At 37.4% G+C, this 12,501-nt stretch overlaps 1 protein-coding gene across 1 annotated transcript in view; it reads left to right on the forward strand.

Moving 5' to 3' along the window:
- Positions 1 to 12,501, forward strand: part of LOC127498080 (1-phosphatidylinositol 4,5-bisphosphate phosphodiesterase beta-1) — an 80,006-nt gene that overhangs the window by 7,693 nt on the left and 59,812 nt on the right. The window contains exon 3 of the mRNA XM_051867035.1: positions 6,850 to 6,918. Coding sequence (XP_051722995.1) covers positions 6,850 to 6,918 — 69 coding nt within the window. The remainder of the gene's footprint in view (positions 1 to 6,849; positions 6,919 to 12,501) is intronic.

Raw genomic sequence — 12,501 nt, forward strand, 5'->3', positions numbered from 1 at the left:
TTGTACTAAAAGGCAGAACTGCTCTATGGGACGCCAGACAATAATTACTCAAGAATCACAACCACATTTGGTAAGATAACATCAGTTCATTCTGCGTCGGAAAGAACAATTGTATCTTATCATAGAAAATTAAGGTCATTGAGCTGTGTAAATGTTTTCAGCAAATGAACTGCTCACCTGCCATGACATTGATTTTGAACTGTAAAAGAATGTTGAAAATACTTCAGACTCCTTCATGTTTCATGTTAATTCACCTCTTTTGATGAGCTTATGCAATTTAACATGAATTCAAAACTGAACCTATTCACGTTCATAATGCATGTTCCTGCTCTTGCATGCTATTTCTAGGAAAAAAGTCTTAAGACCTAGAGACTGAAAGGTTGGTGTAGGATTTACTTTGAACAGTTTTCACTGAGAAATTGCTTTTAAAGGGGTCATCAATTGAGAAATCAACTTTTCCTTGAGCTTTTGATATATAAGAGGTCATCGTACTGTAAGAATATCCTGTAAGTTTCAGAACTGAAAACTTTCTCGTTAGTCCAATAAAAGCCTTTATTGACACCAGGCCCAGTGAACGACTCGTCCCATAATATGAAGATAGGTGAAACTCCGCCTCCGCAGAATAAATCAACGCCCACTTCATCATTGCAACATTAGCCCCGCCCACTGGTGTGTTAGTGAGATGACGAGGAGAGAAGAGCGATGCAGGACTAAAATAACATTACCTTTCAAAGGATCCTAATGCTAGGAATGTGGTTATTTATTTTCAACAATGTGAATGTCTCAGTTGAGCTTTATTTATTTGTATTCGGTACATTTCACTGTGGATTCTTTGGTGAATCAATCACATTTCGGCGCAGGCTTTGCAAACAGACTTTCATGATATTAACTCGACAGTAATGCAACAACATGTCAGTAACTGTGTTAATCAATGCCTGATCTGATATGAAATGATTCATGTACAGTCACATGTTCTTTGTCTGTGTGTCAGTAAATCAAACCAGTGACTAAACGCTCAACTTCACGTTGTTTCTCTTAGTAGGATGAAAATAATCTGTTATTTAAACTGGGATTAAAATATAAATAGAAAGCGATCAAAGAACGCTCCCTTTACAATCGCTGAAGCTGTCAATCAAACAGTGTGAGTTTATCAGTGACTGAGTTCTGGACTCGCGCCAAAACTCCCGTTTTATTCAATGAATCTCTTAGTTATGTCGCTGTTAGTTATGATGAAAGCATTCATTAGTGTGCAGAAATTGAGTTACAATGATGAGATCACTGCTTTCATGAGCTCAACAACATGTCTGTGATCGGCTACAGTGTTCATCACTGCAACCTTTCATGCCACGATCTGAATATAATGCCATAGATCTAAATGTAATGCTATAATCAACACTTTTCACGATTAGTTAACCTTGAGAGCTGTAATAGCAAAAACGTCCTAGAGAGTAATACTTAGCTATTTCATATGCAAAAATGTCATCCAATCACAGCAGTGGGCGTTTACACTGAAGTCTCACAGCAGACACGCCCCTTAAAACAGAGCGTTCAAATCAGAGGGCTAAAATCAGGGTAGAAAAATGCCTTTTATTTCTAAATTATGTCAATTTTTTATGTAAAAAGCATATTAACATTATAAGTGCACCCCAGGAAACATTATTAAACAATAAAACAACACAGTTCATGACCCCTTTAAATTTCACAAATAATTAAAAAGAAACAGCAAGCAACACCCTGAATTATTAAAATGAAATTTTAAATCTTTGTTTCATTTACAACTTTGACCAGTATTTTTTACAGTGTCAATGTACGTAAGTTGATCTTCGCATCTCTGGAAGTGAGGTCGTATAAGTTGAGTGTGGATTTGGCAATATGTAACACCCTCCCCTCTCCTCTCACACTTTTATATAAGAAAATCAATTATGATTCAGTCGAGTGCGAGTGTATTCTAGCAAACTTTATCATATCATTTGTCACGTAAGTCAGGATGCAGAGTTTGTGAAAGCAGCAGTGAGTAATATCACAATAATATTCATCTGAGTGACTCAATCTTCTGATACCAGATGGGATTGAATAAAACGTTGCTAATTGTGACGGACTCGCAGGACAAAACTGCATTCAATTATTGTCTTAAGAACAGTGTCCGTGCTTACAAATATTGATGAAAACAAAAGCAGCTCACACTTTACCTTAAAATTAAATAAATGGTAACTCGTTCTTGACAGGTTCTGTGAGATATCATGTGTATAATATACATGCACATGAACAGACACCAGAGTTCAGTTGTTGTTTTTTTAGTCTACTTGCAAATCAATGAAAATAAACCTGACAGTTTTTCCTGTCAATAAAATACGCGAGGAATTCCAGAACAGGCGCCTCTGGCCGATAGTAATAAAATAGCATCCTGTATTGTTATGCAAAGCAAGTGTCTATTGAATCAATACATGATTTTCTATATTTAGATGCGCTACAGGCCGGATTGTCGCCAGCGAGAGACGAGCAAATCATTATAGTCACTTACAACCGGCTCCATTATTGAACATTGTAGCACGTTTGTGAGTTTTCTGTGGATAGAGAGTCAATAGACTGCGGTTTGCTCTGCTGACCTACAGATATTTGATCATGTAGTCTCAATGGATTTTCACAGGAGCAGCTCGCTGGCGACGGTTTCTGCAAGCTGATTTCAAAGGTGCCTGGTGCCTGTCTTCAAATTGCTTTAGCCCAACTCCACCTCCATCCCCTGTTGCCATGGCGCTGGTGAAGCGCTTGCCACCATACTCGAATTTTCATAGTTGAACCGGTTGACTGAGAGAGAAGCTTTCATTATTCAGATAGCCTTGGCAGTTATCATAAATATTATATAGTCATATTATGGGGAGCATTGCTTTGCATAGCATCATGGTTGCAAGTCTGACAGGCACCTTCACATGATCAGAAAATGTAACACTACAGGCATTGTTGGGTTTCTCATCCGTGTCGTTTGTGGATTATGTTTTCGTTTCAAAGTGATATAAATGTGAGTTGAGTTGGGAATGACCTTGTGGCCTAGTGAATATTAAAGGAGACGTGTTTCTCCTCCTGTGTTAGTGTTTTAGGTCAAAGCGCTGAACAAATGACATCCAGGTTGTCTTTATATAATCTCCTGGAGTCCGCTGTCCTTACCCTCGACTGCACAGAAATGTGTCACAACCGCAAAAGTGTGTCAGCGAGGGGTGGGGATTGAAGTCCATCCAAAATGTGTTTCAGGAATGAACAGAAATATAATATAGGAATAATGATAATGGACTGATTTTGAGATTTAATAGGTGATTATATGGATTTTTTTTTTTAATGGCCAATAACGCACATATAGGACTGTATGTGTAAAACATATCTATCTTTTCTTCCAGACAGACTGTTTGTCAGTGTATTAGAGGTGGCCATGGGTGTCCAATCCTGCTCCTGGAGGGCCACTGTCCTGCAGAGTTTAGCTCTAACCCCAATTAAACACACCTGAACCAGCTAATCAATACAGAAAACTTCCAGGCAGGTGTATTGAGGTAAGTTGGAGCTATACTCTGCAGGACAGTGGCCTTCCATGACCGAATTTGGACACCCATGGAGGTAGGGATTTTGCAGTCATTATTTCTGCAGGTTATGCCAGTAGGTGGCGACAAGTGACTGTTTTTAATTCAACCGATACCATGGGGAAAAAATGCCACATAGGTATTTTTAATATCTCATAATTACCTCATAATTTGGCAGCAGGTTTATTAGGCTGCTGTCACTTTAAGACCTGACGCACGGATCCATTATACTGTTACACACGCATTTTCTTTCTCAACTGTTTACGTTCACTTAAAACATAACTGACTGTGTTTACATGAATACTCGCCATGACCGGCATTTTGACATTGTTTTGTGTGTATTTGACGGTTTAAGCGCAAAAAGCAGCCAAAAAGAACTCAATTTAGTATTGAGAGGCAGCTTTATGTGTGCACTTTGCATGTGAGCAGAAAATCTGCAGGAATAAGGAAAATTATGTGCAATATGCGCATTCGCATGCAAAATTCATTGTAACGCCAACAATATTTATCCGGAGCAAATAAAAGGCGGGTTTGTGTATCGACTCGCTGTCAGAGAGAAGAGAGAGAGAGAGAAAGAGCAGCTGGTATCGCGTATCTATTCTGTGGAAAATGAGTATTGAAAGCGTTTCAGATATTTCAGTATCAATATGTATTGAAAAATCTATATTTTTTAACAACACTAAACTTCACTTTTTAAAAGACTGCCATTGAAAAATGTGTGTGTGTGTGTGTGTGTGTGTGTATATATATATATATATATATATATATATATATATCATATCATATCATATAAAATTCAACCTGCCAAAGTGGCTACTGTGTTACATGCCACTGCTGAAATCCACCCAGTCATTACTTCTGCAGGTTACGCCAGTAGGTGGCGACAAGAGACTGTCTTTATGAGTGACTCATTTATTCAACCGATTTTGTTCAAAACACTGATTCATTCAGGAGTCATTGAATCATTCATGTAACCGAGGCTGCGTTTAACTCCACTTTGGTCCTGTCCTAAATGGCACCCTTAACACTCGCAGCCTACCTACGAGTCCACACGTAATGCCACTTTGACTGTTGGGTAGAAGTCTGCTGCGGAGCTCGCTTCAGTGTGGGATTGGCAAAAGTGCGTATCGAGGGCGTGTATCAACTCGCTCATGAGCACCCTTCTGAAACCTAAAATGACGAATGGGACACCCTACGGTCTCATGGACTTCGCAATCATGCGGCGGCCATTGTAAGTCCACAGTACCGTGCATATGAAGTGTGCCATTTTGGGACAGGGCCTGAAAAGACATACACTTAAAAGACATAAACTTCCCTAAGCACTTTCCCTTGGGGGGGAACCACTACCATTTTGAAGTGCCTTCAACTTTGTCAAGTGGACGAGGGAAGTTTATTTGGACAGACCCTTGATTTTGACAGAGGGAGTGAGTCTATTCATATGTACACTTTAGACAGATCCATAGACCACAATGCAATACGATTGTGACGTCACAACAGCAACCCACAGTGATCAAGGGCTTAGGGCATTTCATTTATTGCCACCAGTAGTAGGCACTCATGCATGTAAGCAGTGGTATACATCCGAGTGAATGAAACGGAGGGAAGTCAGCGAGGGAAGGGCGTAAAAGGGCTGTGTCCGAGATCACATACTCTCTTGAGTAAGTACTTATTTTGAATAAATAATAACTTCGCGACTGCTAAAAAAAGTACATTCTATATAGTATGAATGTGTGTAGTATGAATGTAATCCAGATATACTACATCCGCCATGTTGTCATTATCATGTGACCTACCAGTGTCAGTTGCGTCGCTTCACTGCCATTTACAGATACTCTCCCTTGGCCTCATGAGATAGTAAAGTGTACATCGTATGCATGCTTCAAAATCTCGCCGAAAGTAGTAAGTCGTCCGTGTACTTTTTGCCTACTCTTTTATCAGTACTATACTTCTTTTGTCACATACTGTTTTTCACTTACTATATACTAGGGAAGTATGCGATTTTGGATGCAGCCGCAGCCTTAAACACAGCCCGATTCATTCAAAAATACTGATTCATTCAGGAACAAAGTTCAACTGTGTTGAACCATTGAATCGTTCACTCAACCAACTTGTTGGATCATCCCACAACAAAACACCATAGTGTGTTGCTCAGACATGTGTTTGTTTGGAAATATTTTTGTGAATGGAAGAAAAACAGATTATAACTGCTGATATTGTGTCTAAAATGTAGGTTACTCAATATTAACTTCTTGTTTATTGAAATTAGGGATGCACCGATATGAAAATTTTGGCCAATACCGATAACCGATAATTCTTTATATTTGAAAGCCGATAACTGATATATTGGCCGATAAATCTAAATCCAAATTTTTATATTTTTGACAGCCTGATTACAAAGACAAATGTTTCACCATTAAAAGCCATGTCCCAAGCACATAATTATAATGGTATGTTGCACTTAACTGTATTTTTCTTTTTGGAGTGACTTAAATCATATTTCAAGCAATTCAAAACCATCATGGTGAACAGTGCGCTTTTTTTTTTATTGGGCTGATAACGATAACATTAAAAATGAACATATATCGGCCGATAATGATATGGTGGCCGATATATTGTGCATCCCTAATTGAAACGTTGTATAAAAGCAATATCACAATGTACCTCGATTATTATGAGATCACAATATGCATGCTTTTTGTTTTTTGAGTAGGGTGTCACTACAGGGCACTGTTACATGCCCATGTGTTACAAATTGTTCCTGAAGCATATGAGGACATCAGGTTTTACCATCATACGAATGATGATGTTCTATTTTTATACTCCAATCACTGCTGTGTTGCATAAACGAGTATAAAGAGCAAATGCCTCTTTGTTTTGTTCCAGCTCAGTTGTAGCTCAGTTGTGCCAGCCGAATGCCGTCAGCTTTCGTTTCTGCTGCAGCTGTCAGAAAGCATATCTATCAGCGTGTCCATTACACACTGCAGACGCAAATAATGCGGCGCTCTGGCCCTGCATCATTTCCTTAGGAATGTATTTTTAAGAGAGTCATTAGATTATTTCTTTGATCTGGATCTGCGCGTGTGAATTAGTCACTGTTTTACGTCTGCTTAATTATTAATTCTTGATTTTCCGTCAGTGTTTTCTCTGTCAACATTTCCCGTGCTGTTACCTTGTGTGACATCTGACTGGCTTTTGTGATATTTAACATAATATTGATTCGCTCCAACAGCATGAAATTGTGTTTTGTGAGCTGTGACATAAAATCTGCCCCTCTTTCTTTCAGGAAACAGACCTATTGGACATCACCTACATCAAAGATGCAAGAACAGGGAAATGCACCAAAACGCCAAAGGTAAGACTATATTCAATGCATCCTGGCATTATTAAACAAACAAACTATGCCAAACAACATGCTAAACAACAGCAATGATATTTCCAACATATTTTAAAACTGGAAGGTTCAACCACATCCATGAAGCAGTGACACTAATTCAAGTCAAACCATTAACCCTCTTTATTTTAAAGTCAACATTAAATCATTTATTGTTTTTGTTGTTTTTGTGTGGACATCTCTGATGATATGTTTACTGGTGCGAGGGTGGGGCAACTGACACGAGATCGACCAATAACAAACAACAACCACACTGTAAACCCAAATAAGTTGGCAAAACTCAAAAAATTTGAGACAATCAGTTGCCTCAAAATTTTTAAGAGAAATGAGAAATCCCAGCCCAGTTTCAGTTAAAATTAAGTTTGTCTAAATTAAAAGAAGTAAGTTTATCAAACTCAAAACAATGAAACAGTTCAGTTTACTTAAAATATATCAGTTCTGTGAACTTGAAAGAAAAAGAAATACTCATAATACTAAATTTATACTCTGAATACTCATAAAAGTTCATTTGACTGAACTAATTTGTTTAATTTAAGTTTGTCCTACTCTAACCAATTAATTATTTTGAGCATTAGGATTTACAGAGCATCCAGTCAATTCCCAATGGACAAAATCAAGCCCCGCCCTACATTTTTTTCTTGTTTGAGAAGCCATTTCACTCAGATATACGTCACAACAGGGAAGAAAAAATGGTCACAACTTCCTGTTTATGGCAACTTTAAACAGAAGGGGAGCGGCCATTTGTTACATGAACACTTTACGACACTTTAGTTATTTATAGCTGTACAAAACAACTTGTAATCTGCTTGATATTGCAAACTGGTATTTCTTATCATTTGAATGTATTGCCTGGTTTGAAGCGCAAATAGTTTTACCATTTACTGCACTTTGTGCTTCAAGGGATGAGCGGTGTTGTTCAACAAGAAAAGAAATGCAGTCAAGAATAAAATATTTGAATGTTTTGATTAATCTTGGCGCTGGTTGCTTTGGCTTATAACTCATTGAAGACATTTTTGAGATGCCTGTAGAGTAAATAAATGAGAAAAATACTTGTGGGATGCTAGAAAAGATGGGTGTCACTGTTAGAGATGCAGGACTAGAAACACCAGCAACTTTCTCTTTATTCCCCTTCATTCGCTTGCATCCGTTTATAAGTATGTCCTTGTAAAGGAGGTTTAGCTATTACTACGGCAGCCTGCTCTGTTTCCCAGGCCTTATATAGGTTAATAGCTCTTGTGGGTGATAAGCATCTCTCTATGAGGGTAATGGTCTGTGCAATCTGGTGTGGAATGGCCACAGGCAGACAGACATCTGCACCCACGCTATATCTGGACCGCTCCGATCTAAATATGGAGCCCGTGGGCCGCGGGTCTCCCAGGTGAACTCTTTCCTGACGCTCATGGGCGTTATTTGTGTCTGAAACGAGAGAACAACACTGGTGCCAAACGAAACGCACAAATGCGATGAAGAGTCGTTTCATGCGCTACATCACAGTGGTCGACAACAGCAGGCCTGTTTTAGCTCGAGTTTACGCTGTGAATGGTGCAACAAAAGGATGTAGAGGAAAAATGCAATTGTTTATGAAAGTGGTTGAACATGCAACCAAAAATTTATATTTTAACGCTTGCAGATAAATGTTAACATTTATTTTTTTCATGACAGATTTACTTTGTTGTTTCCTGTTCAACACTCAGTTTAAGTAGAAAATTTAAAATGTCTGTAAAAAGTATTGGTTTGTCTGATTATCAGTCTACACTACCAGTCAAAAAATAGGAATAATTACCTTTTTTTTTTTTTTTCTTCTTTTTTTTTGAAAGAAGTCTCTTCTGCTCACAATGGCTGCATTTATTTGTTCACAAATACAGTAAAAACAGTAAGATTGTGAAATATTATTGGTAACAATTTAGTATAGGGAACACATATAAACTATTAACTACAACTTTTCCCTTAATAAACTCCAAATTTACTGCTTATTAATAGTTAGTAAGGTAGTTGTTAAGTTTAGGTATTGGGTAGGATTAAGAATGTAGAATAAGGTCATGCAGAATAAGGCATTAATATGTGCTTAATAAGTACTAATAAACAGCCAATATTCTAGTAATATGCATGATAATAAACAACTAGTTAAACGACCCTAAAATAAAGTGTTACCATAATTATAAAAATTTAAAATAACTGTTTTCTTTGTGACATATATTTTAAAATGTAATTTATTCCTGCGATCAAAGCTGAATTTTTAGCATCATTACTCCAGCCTTCAGTGTCACATGATCCTTCAGAAATCATTCTGATATGATGATTTGCTGCTCAATTATTATTGGTGCTCAATTATTAATAATAGTTCTTATTATTATCAGTTTAAAACAGTTTTTAGTGCTTAGTATTTTATTTTTGTGGGATAGAAAGTTCATTTATTTCACATAGAATTGTTTTGAAACATTATAAACGTCTTTAATTTATCAATTTAATACATCCTTGCTGAATAAAAGTATTTTTTAGCCCAAACGTCTGAATAGTGGTTTCCACAAAAATATGAATCATCACAACTGTTTTGAACATTGATAATAATCAGAAATGTTTCTTGAGCAGCAAATCAGCATATTAGAATGATTTCTGAAGGATCATGTGACACTGAAGACTGGAGTAATGATGCTGAAAATACAGCTTTATTTTAACATTCATTTTCACAATATAACTGTTTTTACTGTAAAAATCCCAACTTATTCCAAAATTTTGACCAGTAGTGTATATGGATTATTATTTATTAATTTCTCTACATCTGCTTGCATTGAGGTGGTGAAAGTGGTCGTGATTTCTGCGGTCTCTCTCTCTCTCTTTCTGCACCATGATATAAAGCATCTTCTGCGAGCGAGTGCGGTGTGACTCGAGTGTCATGACTGAGAGTGATTCTGGGAAACGCAGTGTGCTGGTGTCAAAGCCAGCTGAATAAATCTTGTAGCGGCGCGTTTATATGAAGGCATCCACGAGCCACAACAAACCGTCCATCCACCCTTGGATGTAGAGGTCGAAGCCATTTACACAGACTGAAGATGAGACGCTGTATCATTCTGAGAGAGTGAGATGCTGTCTGAAGGAGCGATGCTCAAATGATCGATTGAGCCACTCAGCACCCAATAAGACATAATGCATGCTGGAGAAACGCTATTGAAAACTAAACTCTGCTTTAACTGTTTTTTTTAAACTTCTTCAGGAATACAAGAGTTAAAATGTGGGAAATAGAACAACAACTTTACCATAGACGAGATCTGACAAACAACAACTGAAAATGAAGACTACATATGGGTCAATGACATGACGAGTCATTTTTTTTTTTTGTCCAAAGGCCTTAATGATAATAAAAAACAAAGATATGACATCCAAAGTATGTAAGGTAGTACAACTAGATCTCTTTTATTTAATCCAAAAGGTTTTAATTGTATTTTGCTACATATAAAGGTATTTTAAAGATTTTGAAGTGTCAAAAGGTCATTCGGTCTAACCGTCCAAAGGCCAATACAGCCATTTCATTTGTGATTAAAATATCTTAAAATGTAATAAATGTATATATTTTTTATTCTGGCATGATTTTATAACATCATATATCAACATAGTGCAAAATAGTATTAAAATTATGCGTAGAAGTCGTTGCTTTGTTATGAGAAAGAATGTCCGGAAAAATTTACTTCATTGATGTCATTCGGAGTAACCGATATAAAGGGACCATTTTGGATCAAGTCATGCGGTCAATATCATGTGACAGGATGTGGCATCATTCAGACATTTGCAACTCTCTTTTAACTATTTGAAAAATTCATGTTTTCACTTGATCATACGCATGTCCCGAATCATCAGGTCATTCGGTACAACCGCTATAAAACATGGAAAATGTTGTAATATTTTAAAAACATTTATCCTTTTGTTAGCTAGCTAGCAAGCAAACTATCTAGCTAGCTAGATATCAGTCTGTTAGCATTGTTTGAAAATATCGTCATTCGGTATAACCAAAAGTGTCATTCGGTAAAACCGAAATTTTGGTTAAACCGAATGACTTTTTTGGTGACAAATTTTGTCCATCTTCTAAAAAATGACAAAAGCAGTGTTAAATGATTATAAAAAAAACACAATCTCATTGTTAACACTTCATAAAACTTCAAAATTAATTATATATCCATATGTTTTTTTACACTTTTTGTAAGGTTTTTTGTAAAAACCTTATTCATCAATGACCCATATGTACACAAAGCCTGTGAAATTGCCCCCTATACCCTTAAATATGGCACATTTGTAGTGGTGTCCAGATGTTTCCACACAAATATGAAGCAGCACAACTGTTTTTAACATTGATAATCAGAAATGTTTCTTGAGCATCAAATCAGCATATTAGAAGCTTTCCCTTCTTTTCAAGTTTATGTTAGCTCACCAACTCTTCTAATCTTATCTTTTGGGTTTTGTTCGTCCCAAAGTAGCAGGTATCTCCTAATTGCAAGCTGTTTAACTTTACTGCTTTACAAAGAAAGGAATTTGAATGAGATTTTAATCACTAGTGCGCTGAGACCATGAAAAATATCCTGCTGCTTTTGTTTGGATTGGTTTTTTTATGCAAGTCATTAAAGATGTGTTGTTAATTGAAAGAAGAAGGATTGTATTGAGTTGTTGTGCGCTTGTGAAGCCGACAGCAGATGAATACAGAACTGTTCGTCTTTCCCTAGTTCGCCAGATCTTTACTGTTCAGTGTTCTGGGCTTCTCGTTAAAGCACACAGCGAGAACGATAACATGCTGTTAATTACTCTATTGAAAAGTGGAGGAGATAACGAGACGTTTATGTCATAAATGTATATGATGCATATTAAAACCAATCAGATCGTCTCAATAAGTAGTGGGTTGTTTACATGCCTCCATCTGTTGACAAGCTACCAGAGCTTTGCTAATGGCACTGCTGTTGTTAATGACCGTATGCTTTGTGGAAAAGCTGTTCCCATTCTGCCATATGAGTCTCTGAAGTGCTCTGTAGTTCATCCACATTATTTATCTCCAAATATTAAAGGGCAAATTTACTAATTTTTTGGGCCCCTTTATCTATATATGGGCACCCTGGCTGGTCTGCAGCTATGCAGCCCCATACGCAACAAACTGTGTATTCTGACATCCTAAATTTGTTCTAAATCACATCCATGGTTAGTCAAAGACCATGTGTCTGCTGCACAAACGGACTGTGAGCTTCAGCACTTGTTTCTTGGGTTTGTTGGATTGTGCGGTCTACATTATTGCACTATCAGCCGGTGCAATTTTCTCTTTTCCATGCAACAGCATATATTTTTAGTTCAAATAAAGGTACCACCCCTTCTTGCTTTGGGTAATGAGCCATTCAAGCATGAAGCAGACAGAAGAACCAGTGGGACTTCAGCCAGAATGAAGAGGATAGCCTTTGAATCCTGCCCACTTTCTCTCAAACCAAAAAAAGTGCCTGGAGGAGGATCAGCACCGCAACACAGCGCCATGAAATCAGTCCGCCCATCTGCCGACACACTTCTGCTGCAGCGGCT

Source organism: Ctenopharyngodon idella, chromosome 17, assembly GCF_019924925.1.
Source record: "Ctenopharyngodon idella isolate HZGC_01 chromosome 17, HZGC01, whole genome shotgun sequence".
In the NCBI taxonomy this organism is placed as follows: Eukaryota; Metazoa; Chordata; class Actinopteri; order Cypriniformes; family Xenocyprididae; genus Ctenopharyngodon; species Ctenopharyngodon idella.